General features: G+C 37.9%; 1 protein-coding gene across 6 annotated transcripts in view; it reads right to left on the bottom strand.

The window, feature by feature from the left end:
* Positions 1-247: 247 nt before the first annotated feature.
* The window catches only part of LOC110800736 (E3 SUMO-protein ligase SIZ1), a 29,940-nt gene continuing 10,014 nt past the window's right edge, over positions 248-20,173 (bottom strand). For 3 of the 6 annotated variants that reach the window (XM_022006049.2, XM_022006050.2, XM_022006052.2), the window contains 13 exons: positions 19,372-19,444; positions 18,837-19,011; positions 16,661-16,791; positions 10,442-10,510; positions 8,842-8,929; positions 8,290-8,365; positions 7,394-7,467; positions 7,174-7,281; positions 3,371-3,529; positions 3,147-3,251; positions 2,973-3,053; positions 1,709-2,897; positions 248-952 (listed from right to left, as the gene is read on the bottom strand). In XM_022006049.2, coding sequence (XP_021861741.1) covers positions 789-952; positions 1,709-2,897; positions 2,973-3,053; positions 3,147-3,251; positions 3,371-3,529; positions 7,174-7,281; positions 7,394-7,467; positions 8,290-8,365; positions 8,842-8,929; positions 10,442-10,510; positions 16,661-16,791; positions 18,837-19,011; positions 19,372-19,444 — 2,492 coding nt within the window. In that variant the 3' untranslated portion in view covers positions 248-788. Of the gene's footprint in view, positions 953-1,563; positions 1,628-1,708; positions 2,898-2,972; positions 3,054-3,146; positions 3,252-3,370; positions 3,530-7,173; positions 7,282-7,393; positions 7,468-8,289; positions 8,366-8,841; positions 8,930-10,441; positions 10,511-16,660; positions 16,792-18,836; positions 19,012-19,371; positions 19,445-20,173 lie in introns of all 6 variants that reach the window. The other 3 variants (XR_002536742.2, XM_022006051.2, XR_008932875.1) reach the window with 3 other exon arrangements.

Genomic DNA, 20,173 nt, shown 5'->3' with positions numbered 1-20,173 from the left:
ACTGATCAAAGGTAAAGCTTTGGAGCTCTCAATATTTCACATCTAACTACCACTTGCGTTTAAAAGACCAAGGATTTGAAGTGCTCAAAAGAGATCATATCCATATCATAGCCAGCTATGGCTGCCCCTTCTTACAAAAACGAGGAAAGAACGAGCGAGAAATTGACCGGCAATTGTCGTGTCTAAATCCTGCACAATTCGATAAAACACACTGTTGGGCTGGGGGTGGGGGTTAAGGCAGGGGAAGGAGAAGGAGAAGTCCCTTTTCTATAAATAAGTGATCCCCATATGCATTTACAGCCTATAATCCACCAAAAAAATATAGGAGGCTGGTGTATTTGCAGAGCGCAGAAAAGAGAGGAACTCCTCTCTATTACTGATCAAAGGTAAAGCTTTGGAGCTCTCAACAAGTTTCACATCTAAATACCACCACTAACAAATTTACCAGACTTGCTTCTTCATCAAATGTATGTGCTAGTTGTGTCTTCAAACCCTGTGCCACAATAAAATTAGCAATGATATGTACCATCCAGCTACATGTGAAGCTGAAAAGAGGTATTCCAGCTCACCAATACCAAGACTGAAGAGGGCACTGATCTTTGTTTAATGTGAGCTTTTCTCGTCTTTGTCTTACTCAGCATCTCGTTGAGTTGTCATCCAAAAGGGTCATACAAGCCAACTTCATGGTTATGTACAGGCTAGCTTCACGATGGGCAATAATATTATATAGTTGACCCACAAGCCACCTTGTGTCAGGAACATTATGGTCAGCAAAACGATTGAAACACTTACTCAGAATCAGATTCAATAGAAAGGTATAACCGCTGTCTGACAGAACGTTTATGTCGAGGAAACTGGGAAGGGCTGTCTGATTGTTGAAACGAGAAAGGGCTATCTGGTCGCTCTCGAAATTTCTCTGATTTGCTTCCACTTGATCCCAAAAGAAAAGAAGCTGCATACACAGAAGCAAACACATGTTATTACCAATATTATGAATTGAAACAACCAGATTTACCAAGAGAGGCATAGTGAAGACTGAAGAGAATCCCTTGGACTGAAAACAGTCAAAGCCCAGCACCCAGGAAGAACCTATCAAGAACCTGGCAAGTGCTCAAGCACTATATATACAACCTACCCACACATAATCAAAATTCTCAATGGACTAGACAAGTAACGTTAGGTGTTTCTATGACCTAAAGATAATCACAGACAACTATTGTTTGTCCACTAGTTGTGATGGTGTATGAGGGTAAACTGTTGTTTTGTGATTGAGCATAGCTTGTGAATTGTAGTCACCAAAAGATCTGTCTGAGTTGCAGTTTTGTAGTCACTAGACAAGGATCCCTTAGGCCAGTATAGCTTGTGAATTGTAGTCACTAAAAGATCTATGTCTGAGTTGCAGTTTTGTGAAAAGCTTTTTAGCCTAGTAGGGAAATGTCCAGAGATAACATATTTCACGTGCAGATCCTTCTTGGATTGTCTCAACAGCATTTGAACAGGGTGGTACCGTATAGGAAGCACATATAAACAGTATATCTGCTGCTAAACTAAAATGCAAAACACCTGTCACAGTGGATGCGATCTGCATTCCTTGCAGACGTGTGAATGGGAGCTTCCTAAAATCCATCTGGCCAGAATTTACCAGAACTTATTTAGTTTTACAAACTAACAGAAGCAAAGAAGTAGATGAGTTCAAACAGTAACAAACCAGTTTCAGCCAGTGAATCCATAGCTCCTTCTCTGGTATGAGGCTGCGGTCCAATATGTAAGTTATTCATAGCACCTGAGTCCCCATGATCACCACCATCCCCCAGACGAAGAGAGATCCAATCCTCACCACGTAAACCATTAACTATATCTTGTTGATTTCTTGCATCAGTAGGCCCACATGCATCCGAAGGCCTTGTAGGAAGAAAGATCTGAAGAGCTGGATCTTCTCCACCAAATGCCAAGGGATTATCAACTAAACCATCATTTAAGTTATTACAAGACTGACCCATTGTAGAATCTGGCACCAAAGACACGTGGTTAATAGCAGTCTCAGGAGGCAACATATATCCATTCATTGATGTTGGGCAGTTCACAGAAGTAAGATGTGGATTAGCTAATGTATCTGGTCCATCACCATCTGAACCAAATAATTGGAAACTGGAGGCTCCATGAGTAGCAGAAGGCAATGGCCACAGAGGAAGCCCAAACTCATCATCTGCTGGGTTGAAAAGGTCAAGGCATGAACTTCCACCAACCCCAAGACCAGGATCCTCTTGATATGATCCTGTTATTCCATGTGGGTTAACGGCATAATTGACTCCGTTATCTATCAGCCCATTGTTGTGAATGACCCCATGTACCATCATACCATTTTCTTCATCTGAATCACTGAGCACAATAACTTCCGAGTCCTTCGCAGCTGCCAGAGTACTTTGAGTAGTCAGCCCATATGTGGGATCAAGATTCAAAGACATGGAATCAAGTTCCAGTGCGTTGTTAACACACAAATCAAAAGCACCATTTGCATCTTGATTAACACTTGGATCTTCACCATCTCTACCACTAACAGTAGCACTACTGCTCATTGGAATGATCTTTGGACAACCGTTCGCTAAATTTTCTAGCACCCTATCACTTGATGAATGAGTACTAGTATCCCCATGTTTACTAACTTCCCATACTCCATTGCTGTTCTTCCTTATTCCTAGTTTCAAACCAGTGCCTTCTTGCTTAATTGGCTTTGATGCTTCAGGCTTATGTTTGATTTCACCTTCATCAGGAAGACAAAGGCTTCCGTCAGGCAAATGCCAATGTCTAAGATCCCTGCGTTCGTTGTCACTCTTAACACGCCAAGAAGCATCAGGTTTCACTTCAACCTCAGTTGTGTCCTCGCCGCAAGACTGCATCTGTAAGGAACCAAGATTTATTCATTAGCATGAACCCAGTATAAGATAACGTGAAAGATCAATTGTGGAAACTACCATGTTTGCGATGCGATTAAAGTAAGGGTCAATAATTATGCTCTCAAGGGAGTAGTTCTTCAGACATATAGGGCACTGCCACTGCAGAAGGGAAGAAAAAAAAGAAGTCATTAGATAGGTTCTCATACAGCCAAAAACAAAAACAAAAGAAGATTTAGAAACTGATCTACTTGCCTTCCTCGAACGCTGCTGCATCTCGACAAAAGTTTCAAGGTCGAAACAACCCATATGAACACACAGCCTGAATCTTCCAGCAATCTTCATCCTAGAACCACTCATCTACAATTTTACAGGAGTGAAATTATAGGCTACATAGATGCATCACACATTCACGCCTTTGATGATACAAAAAAATAAGAATTTCTTTTTTTACTCAAATTAAATGATCCAACACTTACAGGACACCGCAAGTTAACAGTGATAGATTCAGCGACAACTTCCAAATCACTGTCACTATCAGCATTCTCAGTTTCACCGCCTCCAATGCAACGACGCACACGGGCAAGAGCATCTTCAAAGAGCTCACCATCTGATTCCTTTGGAATCATGCTCAATATCTACCCAAAAAGAGCTGAAAATTTAGTGATACTAATGGCATAATACAGCTTGTAACAGTAACTGATTCCCAAATTTAACTATCAGATAAAAACTGGAAGAGGTAATTACAAAGACAATCAGATAAAAACTGAAGAGGTAACTGATTATCAAATTAACAATTTTGTAGAACAAGATCAAATGGATGTGATTAAGAATTAACCCTTTGTTTTAGACATATGGAGAAGTAACAACTGAAGAGAAGATTATTAGTCCCTCTATATTTTAATGAGTTACACTTTCAAAAAGCGGCCGTATTTTAATATAAGTTACACTTTCTATTTCAGGTATGTCATGGTACCATTCCCAGTTATATTAATCTTTTTCTCCCTCCTATGGTCCACACTTACTCACATCCTCTTTTTTCCACAATAAATAATTCACCGACTATCAATTTCTTACAATAAATAATGTGTATCGTTATTCGACGCCCGTGTTTTCTAAAATCGCCCGTATTTAGAGTAGAAAATTACAAATTTACCCTTTTATTGTTCAACCCCTCCAATAATAATAATAATCCTATACATAATAATAATCCTATAAACAATAACAATAAATGATAATGATAATAATAATCCTATAAATAATAATACTAATAATAATAAAATCCACAATAACAATAAAAAGGAATAACAGTAATAATAAAAAGAATAATAAAAAAAATATTGCGCACAGGGATTGCTCCGCCAACACCGCTGCCGCGCACAGAGATTGCGTCGGCGACACGGAGGCCACGCACAAGATCTGCGTGGCCGCCGTGTCGCCGGCGCAATCCCTGTGCGCGGCAGAGGTGTTGACGGAGCAATCCCTGTGCGCGGTCTGATTTCTTTAAAAAAAAAAATCAAAAAAAGCCAAATCGCCATTAATGACCAGTCCAATCTCTTCCAGTTCAAGGGGATTACTCTTCCTTCTTTTGTCAGTGTTTAAGATTTATGGTAATGAACTCATGAACTGATGATGATGTTGTTGCTTAAGTTTGTTTATCAATTTTGAATTCGGTGAAGATGATGACGATTGAAGATGATGCTGATGCTGCTGCTTATTTTGTTTATCACCAAAATTGATGCTTAATTTGTTTATCAATTTTGAACTTGATGAAGATGATGATGATGGCGATTGACGACGATGATGATGATGCTACTTATTTTGTTTATCAAGTTTGCTTCCATTTACTGATTATGAGTGGGGAAAGATTTTTACTCTTATTAGTATTATTGTTATTTATTATTATTATTATTATTGCTGCTGTTGTTAATTTCGTTGTATTGTTTTGAGTAATTTTTAATATTCAATAAAAGGTTTATAGAATATTAAAAGGGTAAACTTGTATTTTCATATATTAAATGCGGGCGTTTTTAGGAAAACGCGGGCGTCATTTAAAAATCCCCTAAATAATACCCCTCCGTATTTATTTAAGAGATACACTTGTCTTTTCCGGCCGTATTTATTTAAGAGATACACTTGCCATTTTTAGTAACTTATCAACCCCACCATCTAATTAAATAATACATCTAATTCACCCACCCCACCTCCTACCCCCCAAAATGACATGGTCCCCACTTGTTTACTTATTAAAATATCTACCCAACCCCACTTGCTTAGTTGCTTTATTATTTTAATTCATTCAATTCTTTTTCTTAATACACGTGCCCGGCCAAGTGTATCTCTTAAAAAAATACGGAGGGAGTAACCCACTACTCCACTTCCATCTTATTATTTTAATAAAAGATCAACTCACCCTCCTAAAAACCTCGTGCCGGTCAAACTGTAACTCATATTAAAATACGGAGGGAGTACAACCTAAGAGGAAAAGGAGTCCGCAAAACGGAAAGAGATACAGTTAAGATTACCATAGACAATCACAGGAAAAAAGATACACCTAAAAGCCCCACCTTCACAACCCAAAAGAAAGTAAATGCAGTTAACAGGACAAAACAACCCAAATAGATATGTATTAAGCAGTAAAACAACCCAAGCATTTGCGTTTATGTATTAATCAGTAAAAAATAATGCAAGAAAATATGGAAATATTTATGTTTTCATGCAAATCACATGCTTGTACAAGGACCATATTATCCTCGGTACTTCCAAGTTATAAAGATGTATAGCACCGTGATACGATAAGAGGCAGAGGGATATTACAGAAAATAAGAACTTAGGACTTAGGAGAACTCGCCCACAAATTTTATTGATCCTGAAACTGTACATGATACAACGCCTAGAGACACTTCGGCCCTGTTCACTTCAACTTAGAAGAATAATATTCAGTAAACATTACTCCCTCCGTCCCTTAATACTCGCACTGGTTTGACCGGTGCGGAGTTTAAGACACTTGAATTGTCTTATTAATTTAGTGAGTGGTAGTTGATAGTGGGGTATTTTTTTAATATAGTTAGTTAAGGGGTGGGGGTGGGGGTGGGGGTGGGGAGTGGGAGGTGTGAATTTTTAAATGATTTTTTGTAGGGAGTAGGGGTGTATGTGGGTTAGTAGGTACGTGTGAGAAATAATATAATATTGGTAAAAAAAAATCCATTTATAGAAGCGGTGCAAGTATTAAGGGACGGCCCGGAAAAGGAAAGCGGTGCGAGTATGAAGGGATGGAGGGAGTAGTTTTTATCGTTAAAAATATGTTTAAAAAGTAAAAACAGTTCTGTCTGGTAAAAATAACTTAATAAGTGTTATTAAGTAAAATGAAGTTAACATTTTTAATAATGTAACTTCATATAACAATAGCAATAGAGAACCAGTAAAATCCATTTTTAATCTGTAAAAGTAATTTCAATCCAGTTATGGGCAGAAGAAGAGAACAGGGCTTCCTTGAGATACTTAAAGACAAGTCATGATGTAATCATGCAAGAGAGTGATCTCTCTATGAGCCACAAATTATAACATGACATCAATATTGACATCACTGGTACGCCGCCAGTACAAGAGCCACAGTTACTAGAAAGAATTATTTAAGGAGAAAAGGTTATGTAACCAAACGGAAAAGTAAACTTCCGTTCAACCCCTTAAAAGACTTGAAACTATTGAAGAATACAACTCCTGTGATTGAAAATTTTAAGGAGCCTCAGCCAAGCCCGCTAGTAACTGGTATATGCTTGAATAGATGTTCAATGGGTAACAGTCAAAATTAGACTTGAAACTATTGGAGAATACAACTTCTATGATTGAAAATTATAAGGAGCCTCAGCCAAGCCATCTGCTAGCAACTGGTATATGCTTGAATAGATGTTCAATGGGTAACAGTCAAAATTGTCTGGATATCTTTTACACTCCCCGTTAAAAGGGATTGTGCTGCTCTCCATTTTAGTAACTTTCAAATTGGTTGCCCTAAATGTCCACCATTACTTTGTGAAGGAAAGGCATTGCTCCATAAAAGACCGCCTATATCGGTTCTTGTTCACTTGCAAATTTTATGGAAAGAATACAGGACAATCAAGTAAAAGTTGGAGCAATTGTAATTCTTCTTTTACCTACGCTCCATACATCACATGAAGTTTACATCATCTAGATATTAACCAAGCAGGAATCTAGATACATTCATTCCACTGAATTCACCATATTCCAGCTACAACAGCACATATAAAATGAAGTATAACTATACCTGTTGAAGAGTACGCCGCTTCACTAATCTAACACCGAAACAGAAAGTGCGAGAATCACATCCAGATATAACAATCTTATTAATTCCATCTCGGGTCCATTGTGATATCTGACAAAAGAGGAACAGGACAAGTCGATAAGAAAGCTCAATTACAACGTGGAAAACTAAAAGGTCATATAGCAGTAAGATTCTTGAAAGCGGGAAAGAAAGAAAAACTCACATTTGGACCATCATCACGGCCATTAGCGCCAAGCAATTGTGAACCAGGTCTACTGATAGCTCTGACAGGAACGCCTAAGACAAATTTATACATATGCCACATCAACAGTGTGCAAAGATATGTTTAATACTTTCATATATCTGAGACAAATCGTTTATTTTTCTAAACGAGAAAAAAAAATACAAACTTATGCCTGACAACAGTCTACAGATAATTTAACTCGTTGGCTTATGGAAGAGTACAAAACATACTCAGCAAGACGAACCTCTTTTATTTTTACTTTTCTCTTTTTTATAGGTACCAAAGGATAGGCAATAAATAATTCAAATTGAGACCATTAAGCAGTGGACGATCTAAATCCATACCATAAAACATGACGGACCCAAATGCAAGCAGTGCAACAGAAAAATAACACATGCACATAGACAAATTATGAAGTGATTGACAGTTTGATACTGGCTATTTTTCCTCCTTTAGATTACATTCCATCTTTCTGGTCTGTTCTTCGTCAATACCAGAATTAACTATTAACTAGATCATGTCAAAGTTGAAGCCTTCCATCAAAAGCCCAAGCAGACCAGTCATATTTTTCTACCAGCATTAAAACAGACAATGAAAATCAATTCTATTTTCCTTTTGGGATATATCAACTAGCACAATGATTTTGATAGAGGGACTACAGCAGTACAGCTACGTGAGAAAATATGGAGAAGAGAAGACACGGTAATATCAAGATAAACCAGCATACAAGCAAATCAAAACAAGGATTAAAAAACTAAAATACAAAATTGCTGCCAGATAACAAGGAGTTTTTGTCTTTTGAAGTCAATATTACCAAGAAGATGCTCATAACATAACCTCACTGTGAACAGGATGAAGTAAATCCAAATACTTACCATTGACCTGCAAATCTGCATATTGTGGCCACTGCATCCTATAGGGGACCTTGTCATTGAGAAGCATGCACCAAGCCTGCATGAGTACAAGTGATTAGAGCATTAGTTTCCTTCTCCGCCACTTCTCAATATAAGGAACAATGTCAATCATGGATGCTGATTTTGTAAAAGGCAGAACATGAGATTGAGGAGCATAAATTATGTTTCTTCCATTCTTTTGAAATGTACTCCATCTGACACTTTGACTTTCACGCTTGTCAATGCATAACTTGTACAATTAATATCTCTAATTATCAATAAATTGAAATTATAAGAAGTTGATGTTCTGAAAATATACATTAAGACGAACCTAACAAGATCCCACAATAATATATTTTTCCTTAAGTATAAATCATTAAAGATAAACAAAGTAGAGAATAGTGCAAAAAGAAAACTGATGCAAGTAAAAGTGAACGGTTTAAGTATGATTTTGTAAAACAAACACAAAAAACTTAAAATATGATTGCAGGAAGACATAGGATGCCCCTATTATTGTTTAAGCAATTCACCAACCTGAACAGCATAATCAGGCTTTGATAATAACTCTTTGTCAGACCTTGTAAGATGAAACGATCTCTCAACACTTTGCACGGGGTTTGTACTAGAAATCGGTAAGAAACCACAAATCAGCAAGATCATTTAACACTATAAAATGGATAGGCTTATTATGAAGAAGCAAAGATAAAAGGATAGCCAGCCTACAGATCAAATCACGACATAAGAACAATAAACATTAACAAATAAAACTTCGAGGCAAAACAACTATGTGAACAATGACATAGCAACCAACTATTAAAACCATTAAGTAATATACAAAGCATAAAGCCAAACTTCAAGGTCATCTCTTCATAAGATGTAAAAGGAATGGACATTTCTAAACGTTCATTGGCCAATGTAAAAATATCCATGATGAAGCAAGAAACACCTAGCCTCTGGTGTTTGGGTGTTCTCTAAACCCCAAAACACTAAAAAGCCATACAAAGCCATAAAAACGTCCCAGAAAATCCAGCCTGCATTTCAGAATCTGAGCTTTACGCAATACCAAAATAGTTGCACCCCATTTGCACATTTCCAAACAGCAGATGTTCATGAAGGAAAAATTACTGAATTCGTACTCAGATCTGACTACACGTCTGATGCATCAAACGCACCAAACCATCTCTCACCTCTCGCCCTCTAGTATGGAATATAGCGAGCTCAATGTTAGTTCTTTTGTGACAATAGGCTAACTGGATGCCTCATTCACAGTTACCCTCGACAACCCCCCATCCCCCTTCCTCCAAGGCTCTCTCTCTCACCTGCCTTTTCCTCTCTGGAAGTGCTTTGTTTATTCACATAGAACATGCTAGTCAGTAGTGACTTGTAAAGTAATTTTGTTGATTACCCTGTTAGCAAGAATAAGGGCAATGTATGACAAGTCAGATATTTAGTTTGCAAGATTAAGGGTTTATTTCCATGACTTCTGTTTGGAGCTGTTTCCACATTTCTTACTTTTCTGGAAAGCAACATTCCCCAATTCCCATGATACATTGATTCTGGCAACAGCCAAACTTAAGACCAAAAGACAACTCTTCTGACTTGCATCACGGGTGCACATAACAAAATGGAAACAAATAAAAATTTCCTCAGAAGATTGTTCTCAGAGTGTTATAGCGGACCATTTTTACTCTACAATGCCCTTAACCTAACAAAAAGTTAAGGCACAAACATATTTTACACAGCAATTTAAGCAACTACACTCCTAAGCTCTATCACTTCTATGTTTGTTACTTCCACTAAACTGAAACTTTTTTCAGTAAGATGAGGTCTGACCATCAACAAGGAAGCACAAACGACCCCTTGAACGCTGTTCCTGTAACTAATTATTTTAGTGGAGTTCAATAGTCCACAACAGCACTTTGTCTGCAGCAGCAAAGAACAAAAGCCACATCCATGCACACTTTCCCATGCAAATCTGCCTTCTAAAGCTTGAGTGTGCATTTGCAGACAATAATCTTAACTGACAGAGTACTTCATCGTAAAAAAACCACCATATTCCCCTCTTTCCGTCTTTCAAAAAACAATAAACGGAACATTCTAAACAACTTCCGTGGAGAGAAAAATGAAATATTACCCATCAGTAGGCACACTAGCAGCGGTCGACTTCACAGATGACAACGGATGTCCCAGTGTAGACCAAAAGCTGCATAATATGAGAAGACTGATGAGCAGACAATCATAGCCTCAAATAAAATTAGAGAAGACAAAAAAATCAAACAGCTACAACAAATCCAACACAATGATCAAGCAGCAGAGTAAATCAAATAGCAACAAGAAAACTACGTCTTTAGATCAAAGAACTGACTTCAAGTACATAGATCCTCCTAGTATTCATGACAAGGAGATTCATGCAAACAAGTTCATAGCCGTACCCAAAAAAATGTGAAACCAATTTAAATATTCCAACTGAAAGTGTAATCAACAGAGTCCGCCAAAAAGACAAAAGGCTCCTCTGCAGTTGCAACTTGCAAATGTCGGGCTAATGATCAATAGTTTGACAGCATAGTGCAAGCGAAGGTCTATTCTGCACACTTAGAATCAGCAGCTTTATACCCTGGTGCATTCTAAGTGGTAATACGGTTCTCATTGATTGGAATTCAAGTTTTGCCCGATAAAATGAAAGATATTCTAGTTGCTCGGAACAGTATGTTATAAGACAAACAGATAGCAGATTTATTGAAGCTAGATAGCCAAATGGCTATCTAGTGATGTAATTGAAGTGAGAGGAACAGTGGTGTTTTGATGGGGAAGCCTTATCCACTACGAGTTGGGTTCAATTTGAGCTAGTAAAAGATAAATAATAACGAAAGATCAACAACACAGAATTAACAGAAGTTTAAGGTTCTAGTTCTTACATTAGACAAGAAAAATCAACCAAATAGAAACAATCTAAACAAAATTGAGGGTAGGTGACTGTCAACCTGAATGAACAGAAGAAGTCTGTTTCAATTCTTTTACACACCATGATACAATAGAGTTCCTAGTTTTTTATGCATAGCACACCCGGTTCACCGGAGCTTAGCTCCGACTACATCCGGATCCGACCCGTGTCGCACACCTTGCTTATGGTGGGTGAGTCTCCCAACAAGAGTTTCTGCATACGGCGAGGCTCGAACCTGAGACCTCCCTTAAGCGGCATCAAGCTGCTTACCACTTGAGCCAACTCTATGTTGGTGAGTTCCTAGTTATCCTCTTTTCATTTGCAACCAACAAAAGAAATTAACTAAATTGGTATTTTATTAAGAATTAAGAGCAAAAAGGACAAACTATTACTAAAAAAGATAGAAGGATACAAAACTGAAGGTGTTTCCAAATACCCGTTTATGGGGCCAAACAGCTAATAACAATAACAACAACAACAACAACAACAAAGCCTTAGTCCCAAACGGCTAATCCAAACACAAAACTCTAGGTCAGTATAAAAGAATACCAACACGAAATTCCAGATACAGCAACCCCTAATTTATTGAAATTCACAAAATCACAACCAGACACCTCTAAGTTTAATTAATCGACTTATGGCTTAAAAATAAGTTAAGACTTAAAAGTCTTAGAGATGAGCCTTTTCATTGCATGAACACAACTGCAAGTGTTGCCAACATATTCCCAGACACACCTACGCTTTCAAAATTTAGGGAACAATTCTTCACATTTGGTCATCGGGAAAGAATCACTAATATCAGCAAATAAAAATAAGGATACGAATTCCTAATAGAAAAGCAACCGAAATGTAGTGTTACAACTACACTTTATGTGTGGGGGGGGGGGGGGGGGGAACAAAAATCCGTTCTTTTCATGAAATGCCCCTGAGGTTTCACGTAATGCACCATATACCCCTCATGTTCTGAAAATACATAAACTACCCCTAATTTTTCAGAAATGCACCAAATGCCCTTGACTTAACGGAAGTATAACACCATTAGCAAATTAGTAATTAGCCAATAACTAGCCCTAATTAACATGTACATTTTAATTTCCCTTTATTTTCTTTCCCCACTCACATTCTATTCTGTTTCCTTTGATAATTTTTCTGGGAAATAGCTCTTGTCTTGGACTCTTGGAGCTTCCATGGTGGTCTTGATATTATACCCCTGCCACCACCCCAACAACAGTTCTTTCTCTCTCCTACCATCTTCGCAGTAAACAATCTTCAAAATTTCAACCATCCTCTAATCTACTAATAGATAGATAGATATAAACAAAAAAAATTAACAAAACACAACAATCCTCGATTTATGAGAGAGAAAATGGTGACCAGATTAGATGAGACAGAATTGAAGAGATTAAAGTCGCAAGTTGAGCACGGTGGAAGAGGTGCATAGGAGTACCTTTGTTTGGTCCGGAAGTTCAAAATTTGACGCCCTAATAAGGTTTTGAAGCATGGATTATTGATCTTGAACGATCCAATAAGCGATCTAGTATTGGGGACGAAGGTGTTTTCTAGTTTATTGGTTGGTTTTTTAAAAAAAATAGTTGGATTTTGGTATTGAGTAACTTCACCGCTTCAATTCCAGATATTGGCAGTTGTGAACAATTGATTGAGGATTAATTGTTTCCCTTCCTAAAAAATTAAATTGCTCCCATTTATCTGTTTGCTTAATTTTGTCAAATTTGGACTAAATTATGGTGTTGGGTTTTTATTAATGGACATGCTCACAAGGTGTTGGATCATATGTGAGAGAGTTCTTCACTCATTCTGTTTAGTTTAACCTTTGATTGGAAGTACTATTTATAATGATTAATTAAACGTGTTATTAATTTTATTGGTTTATTTGTGTTGTTCAATATTATTGGTATAGTGGGCGAATGGAAGTAATTGATTTTTCGAATTTGATTGCTTGCACATTGATTCTTATGTTGGTGGTTGTAGAACAATGGAGTGTTGTTCTTGATGAAGAGCACGGGAGAAGATGGATCAGGAAAAGAGAAGGGAAGGGATAGAGAGAAAAGAAAAAAGTGAAGAAAAGAGGAAGGAAAAGAGAAAAAAAGGATTAATGAGAGTTTATTTAGTGTTAATTAGCGGCTAGCTATTAACGGCGTTAGACTTTCGTTAAGTATGAGGGTATTTGGTGCATTTTTGGAGAATTAGGGGTATTTTATGTATTTTGAAAACACGAGGGATATTTGGTGCGTTCCGTGAAACCTCGAGGGCATTTCATGAAAAAACCATAAAAAATCATGTACAGAGAGCTTAGGTTTTGGAGGATACTGGGACTAAAAAAATGTTCATCAAAGTGCTTACTTCTACCTAGTTGTGATATCATATGGTCATTGCCTTTTGCTAAATTATTTCGACAATCGCATCTCTGATATGGCAAAAGTGGGGTTACATACATACGGGCCCCTTACCATGTCCTTCACATAAGCCTTCGGAAAAGACACTGAATTGATGGGGTAGTAGCTGCAATTACACTATAGACCACTAAAACCAACCCAAAGACCCTAACAACGCAGCACCAAAGGTGTTGCAAGACGTACTACTCCATCTCACAAAGTCTTTGTTGTAGTGATGTGTTGTTGTTCTTCACTCATTCTGTTTCTTCTAGCATATGATCGTTGTCATTTGGTCAACTGAAAACACTTTTTACATCAATGATGTTACATCCAGATCCCATCTTTGACATCGCAATATACATCGCTAATTAGCCTTAACGCACCAAAGGTGTTGCAAGACGTACTACTCTATCTTACAAAGTCTATGTTGTTGTTGTGATGTAGTTGTGATGTAGCATATGATCGTTGTCATTTGGTCAATGGAAGTTTAGGGGGATCTTGATGTAGCCGCTCAAACTCTTATTGGGTGTCGTGTCCGACAAGGGATCGGAGGATCCAACACTCTCGATATAACAAATTTCATATAAGCCACTATATATTTGGGTGTCATGTCGTGTCGAAGTGTACCAGAGTGTCGAAGTAACATAGCTTTTTACTATTCCATCTTTGACGTCGCAATATGCATCAAGATCCCCCTAAGCTTCCATTTGCATGAGCCTCTTTGGGAAGGTAGAGTTATGGTGATGGTTGCTGCAAAATACACTTTAGATAACAAGACCCTCATAAAGCAGCAACAAAGATCTTGCAAGATATACTACTCGGTGGCATAAAGTCTTCCAACACATCACTCTGTAAAATAATTGTAATTTCTACCCATTAAAATCCAAAAAGCAGCTGCCAACCACCAAAGGGGCTCTCCCCCTTTATCCTCCTAAAAAGCATGCAAGTAATCTAAAGATATAACAGTATGGAGACAAGCAGATCCACATAACTCCTTAAAATCCAAAAGGATTAATAGCTAGTGCCAATAATAAGTTGCCAACTCACAGCGCAGAGACAAAGAATTCGCGTCGAACAGCTAGACAGAGTTTGCAGATCTCCATTAGTATTGAGCATTTGAGCCTCCGCAAACAAGCCATTCGCACAAAGACCTTAGACTTCCCTATGTAAGTGGCCTGAGAAAAAAGGAATGCTTGAGGAGATTCTTTAATGGGTGATAACATAAAGCACATACCAGCCACCACACCCAGGCAACTGCCGCCAACCAAGAGTACCAACACCACAACCATCCCTCTGTCGTTCTCGCTGCACCTCAAAAATATCCCGTCTTTACTCAGTGACCACCCAACAATATATATAGCAGCTTGTGCTACGTCATGCAACCACCAATACAACCTTTGTGACCGACGAAGCAGCAGCATCAACCACTTCTTTGTGGTGCGAGGGGGGGGAGAGAGAGAGAGATAGAGAGGACGTGCGAATTTTCTTATATCTAGGTTAGTTGATAGTTCAATAATATTTTTTCTTAAATTTTAATTAAAAATCCAGCAGAACATTTCTAGAATATTCCGCCGGCAGTAAGACCCGTATTATTTTTGCACAACTAGTTTTATAGCAGGTAATGCTGCATGAAATTTGCCAATTTGGAATGTGGCATACATTCCAATATTCTACAACAGTTTGGATTAGTTTAAGCCAATTCCCCAAAATAAAAGAGAAAATCCCCTGACAACATTAACACTCTCTTTCGAAAAAAGTCATACGCTAAAAATCTTCAACAAACCAGTTAACTCGCACATTCCTACTCCAGCAACTTCTGCTAAACTAAAAGGTAATAAGAAAGAATGTCAACTTCACTGGATGAGGAGTCCAACTGTCCAAGGTATTTATGGCAATACTATGAAGGCCAGGATTCCCAATCATAATCTAAGTTCCCATCCCAAGCCTTACCTTGACATGGGAAAGGAAAGAGAATAAACCTCGGATGCATATGAACTGAGGTAAGAGTGTAAGACATCTTAGGAGTCTTCACTCCAAAGGGCACTGCCATAACAATCTTCAACCAAAAGAGATGTTCTCAAAGATCAATTCCAAAAACACAGACATGCTCCTCTCCATGTCATCACTGTCCAGGCTGTAAAAGTTAGATACCAGCTCACCATGCAAAAATGTGATAACCTGCCATGACATAAGCAGAACTACACACATAAAGAAACAATGCCTTATTTCCTTCAAAAAACCGGTCAAGTTATCTTGCAATCCTTACAAGATACGAAGTACATTCTTAAAAGGATCCATCGAAAACATGCTAATATGTTACTCCGTATTGAGTTTCTCAAACACAATTGCCCGTGCAAAAGCTTTGACTTGCTTCAAGACCTTTTCCCTAAGAGGACGACTGCATTTGGTAACCTTTGTGCATGTTAAATGAAAGAATTGTAGGAATACACACCACTATTTTTGGCAACCACACTCGCTTATCAAGGGAATCTGAAAAATACTACAGAACTCAATAGATTAGCAAGTTCATGTCATCTAACTCTCAAGGATCCATCATCGAATAGGTTTCCAATAAACAACTTCCCAGCAAATCAGAGGAGAATAGATGCACGAAGGACAAAAGACAATCAGTAAAGGCTTGGAAAAAGGTCAGATGACGGCTACTTTTTGACCAATGGGTCAAGGCACCTTTGAAAGACAACAATGCCCTCATTACTTACCTCTGGCCAGAGGAAAAAAAATATTAGAACAGTGAGACAGAAAAATTACTTGAAACATGTTAAAAGGTAACATGTTAAATAAATATTTAAAATAACTTTTCTCGGGCACTTTGAAAATCCTTGATATCAGAAAACTATGATAACATTATACAAAGAAACTACACATTCCCAGCTACTCAGTGTGTTTAAATCTCTGTTAACATGCACATTATTAGACATATCAGATAACAAACATCAGAGTACCCAAACCAACAAACAGACATGAAAAGTGGAAAATTCAGGATGTCAAAGGTACGTACGGATCAGCTCGATTGAGGCGGCAAACTTCACAGTAAAACTGGGAAGGGACTGGTGGAATCGCATCCGTAGGCTTTTCTGGAATAATCACACAGCGAATATGCTGCCATACCTGACACCTTGAATCCTCGCACTGCCCAAAAAAATTCAGCAATTTCAGAAGCAAGAAAGTAACAAAGAAATGTTATGAGGAACAAAAACATGACCTCAACCATGAATAAAAGACTAAAAACATTTCACTATTTCAGGATACCCCAGAAACTCAAAACATCAATTCAACCACACATATCTACCTCTTACAACATATTTGGGTTAAAGACCAGCATGCATCCAACACATAATCAAGCTTCTCTAGAGAGAGCATAGTAACAGACACATCAGAGAAACAGCAGAAAGCTAGACATTAAGGGTGCATAAATATGGATATGCCTAGACCTTATTAACAGTAAATATCCATAGAGACTGTATGTTCTTTACTTAGTACTAGATAACTTCTTAGGGGGCGTTTGGTTCGAATGGGGTAAAAGGAAGGAAGGGAAAAGAAAGCAAATCTCTTTGATATAATATGTTGTTTGGGTGACATTTAGTTTTTCACCTCCCATCTTTCTCCCACCTTTGCACCACCATAGAGTGATACAGTCCCTCAAACATGGTTTTGTAGCCTAAGCTCCTATCAGCTTCGGCCGCCGCTGCCTCCTCCACTTTGGCCGCCGTCGTGCCTTTCTCTCTCTTCCTTCTCCATATCTCACCACCACCTTAAGGTCAAATTTGAGGTTTTAATGGTCAAACTTGACCATGGAAACTCTAGATCTAGAGTTTATATGGCCGAATTTGACCATCTAAAAGCATAATTATTATTATTATTAATAATAATAATAATAATAATAATAATAATAACAATAACAATAAAGGTATTCATTCTTACAGTCGATTTTTTTTTTAATTTTCTGGTTGGTCGTGGTGGATATACGAGGTGGTTTGTTGTTTGGGATGAAGTTTTGGAGATGGTTAATCTGATCTAGCTGTAGATGATGGTGGATAACCACTGCTCAGTAAATTGGCAATACTAGAAAAAGAAGGGACAGGTAGTTAACAGGCTTATACTGAAATGAGAGATGGCGTAGTTTTCTTTTAACAGAAGATGTCAGGGGAAGGCTAACTAGTGGGGGTAGTTTTGGATGGATGGGAGATAGATTCAGGCGGTGGTAAGGGGTGCTTCGGGTAGGTTACGGGTGATTTCATTGTGGTTTGATTTGATGTGAGGTGGTGGTAGGTGACGATGGAGGTTCTGGTCGGCGGTCGTAAGGTGGCTGGCTGGCTGGCGATTTTGACGGGAGGTTCTGTTCGGCAGTGGTAGGGTGCTGGGTGGTGATTTTGACGGGAGGTTCTGGTTGGCGGTGGTACGTGTAGGGCGCTGCTAGAGGGACATTGTGGGTGGATGTGGTAGTGTGGTGGTGGCTGAGGAAAGGAAATGCAAATACCATGGAGGGTGTGGGGAATCAAAGTAGAGGTGTTTTGGGTAATGAAGAGGGTAAAGGGAATGATTAAAATGTCATAACCAACAACAACAAAGGGTATAAGGCTATAAGCCATGTTCAATCTCTTTCCCTTTCCTGAATACCCAGACCAAACGCCCCTTTATATAAAAAAAGCAATGTAATGTTTATATTACTGTTGTGCTATCTATCATCTATTACTTGTGACTAAGCTTACAATATTACATTCACCAAAAATTAACCTTCAAGTGCCAACCATTAAAAACAATGACAATACTAATAAGAACCCTCATGCATAAGCTTCTAATAACTATAACAGTTTTTCTAGTTCCACATTAATTCAATTCAATTGATCCATCCAAACTAGATATTCTTAAAAATTAAATTCATGGATAAAATTCAAAGTGGATCCGAGTCATCTGACGGAACACTGAAATATGACAAACATGCATGTTGAAAGATGATACATCACATACTTTAAAAAACAATCCCTCTAAAACACTATGTATGTCCACCCTGTACCAAGGCGTTATAGACAACAGCAAGGTCAGCAACATTGGGTTGAGGTGTCGAACATTAATATTGAGGGAGAACACAAGAGTCCTTCTTACTCATAAACAAGAATCTAGCTTCACATAAAAAGTAACAGTAAAAAGAATACAAGGAAACAAGAAGCATAAACCTTGATCATTGACTCTGTAAGCAGTGAGCTACCACATGGACAGCGAATTTTCATGTCAACGTGCAAAGAATCATCAACTTCCTCTTTGGGTTTCAAGGTAATGGTAGCCGTAGCACTATCTGATGTGCATTGTGCTTTTGAGGCCAAATCGGTAGCACCAGACCCCTGCATTTTCCTGGTGACAAAATATAGATGAGAGCTTTAAATAAAATGGACCTACCAAATTTGATATTTATGGCCAGGAAACCACATAAAATGCAAATTATGAGAACTCTGTAAGTTCGTGCTAGTGAATTTTAACCTAAACAAGGCTTCCTTGACGCAAGAAAACAGCATTTAGAAATAAAAAATGTAAACAATCAATCATCAAAGAAATCTGATATCATTTCCCACAAGGTTGAAACAAAAGAAAACTCTTGAAAATAAGTAAACTAAATAAAAAATTCTACTCTAACAGCAACTCAAATAGGTAGTCTTACACGGATGACTACAATGACAATTTTCAGCATTAAATAAACAAGTCTTATTGTAAAACCTGTAAATGTCATCCACTAATCTTGCTAGTTCTTCCTTTGAAAGAGCAGGTCTTTTTACCCACATCTTTGAAGCTGCAACAGAAGGAAAAATACTACAGTTAAGCCAGAAGTCACCAGCAAAAGAAAAACATGCAACATAGCAAAAGAAACTACGTAAAATGTAAGGTCAGGGCAACTTGTGATTTTGTATGAATAATCAAGCAAATATTAGAAGACATGCAAGCCCTTCTAGAAGCTCATACTGCAAAAAAAATCTGAAAATCAGGCAGAAATGAGGCTCTGGAATATTTATTAAGACCAATTTGGAAGTACAGTGCAAGCCAAATTAAAAATAAATGTGGATACAGAGTACAAGTTAGGCATCTAGTTATCAGCTAGTAAACATGGAAAAGGAGCTTAAAGGTCAAAAACTCTGCCTAAGAAACAATACAGATAACCTTCATGCACTTAGCCCAGCACCTCAGACCCTTGTTGACTCCTTTCGGAAAAAAAACAATGGAAGTACATTTCAGTCATTTCAGCACAGAAGGCAACCTAACTGGTAAATTAAATCTAAATCAAGCGGATAATATCTGCTATATCCTTGCGTAACTAGACCACAAAGAACTCCAACACACAAGTACAGGTCAACCATTCAAAGATTCAAGATACAATGCTACATCTGAAGTATCCAGCAACAAGCGGGTGAATAGTTATCCTTAAAGATTCTTGTGAAAAAAGGTCATCCGGTAAAACTAAGCCAGTTCACAAGCCAAGGGCTAGAAATACTCAAGATTCAAGAACACTTAAAAAAATGTGGCA

The sequence above is a fragment of the Spinacia oleracea genome, chromosome 4 (genome assembly GCF_020520425.1).
Source record: "Spinacia oleracea cultivar Varoflay chromosome 4, BTI_SOV_V1, whole genome shotgun sequence".
Lineage (NCBI taxonomy): Eukaryota > Viridiplantae > Streptophyta > Magnoliopsida > Caryophyllales > Amaranthaceae > Spinacia > Spinacia oleracea.
Note: the sequence above shows the minus strand (reverse complement) of the source record. Positions and strands in the feature narration are given on the sequence as shown.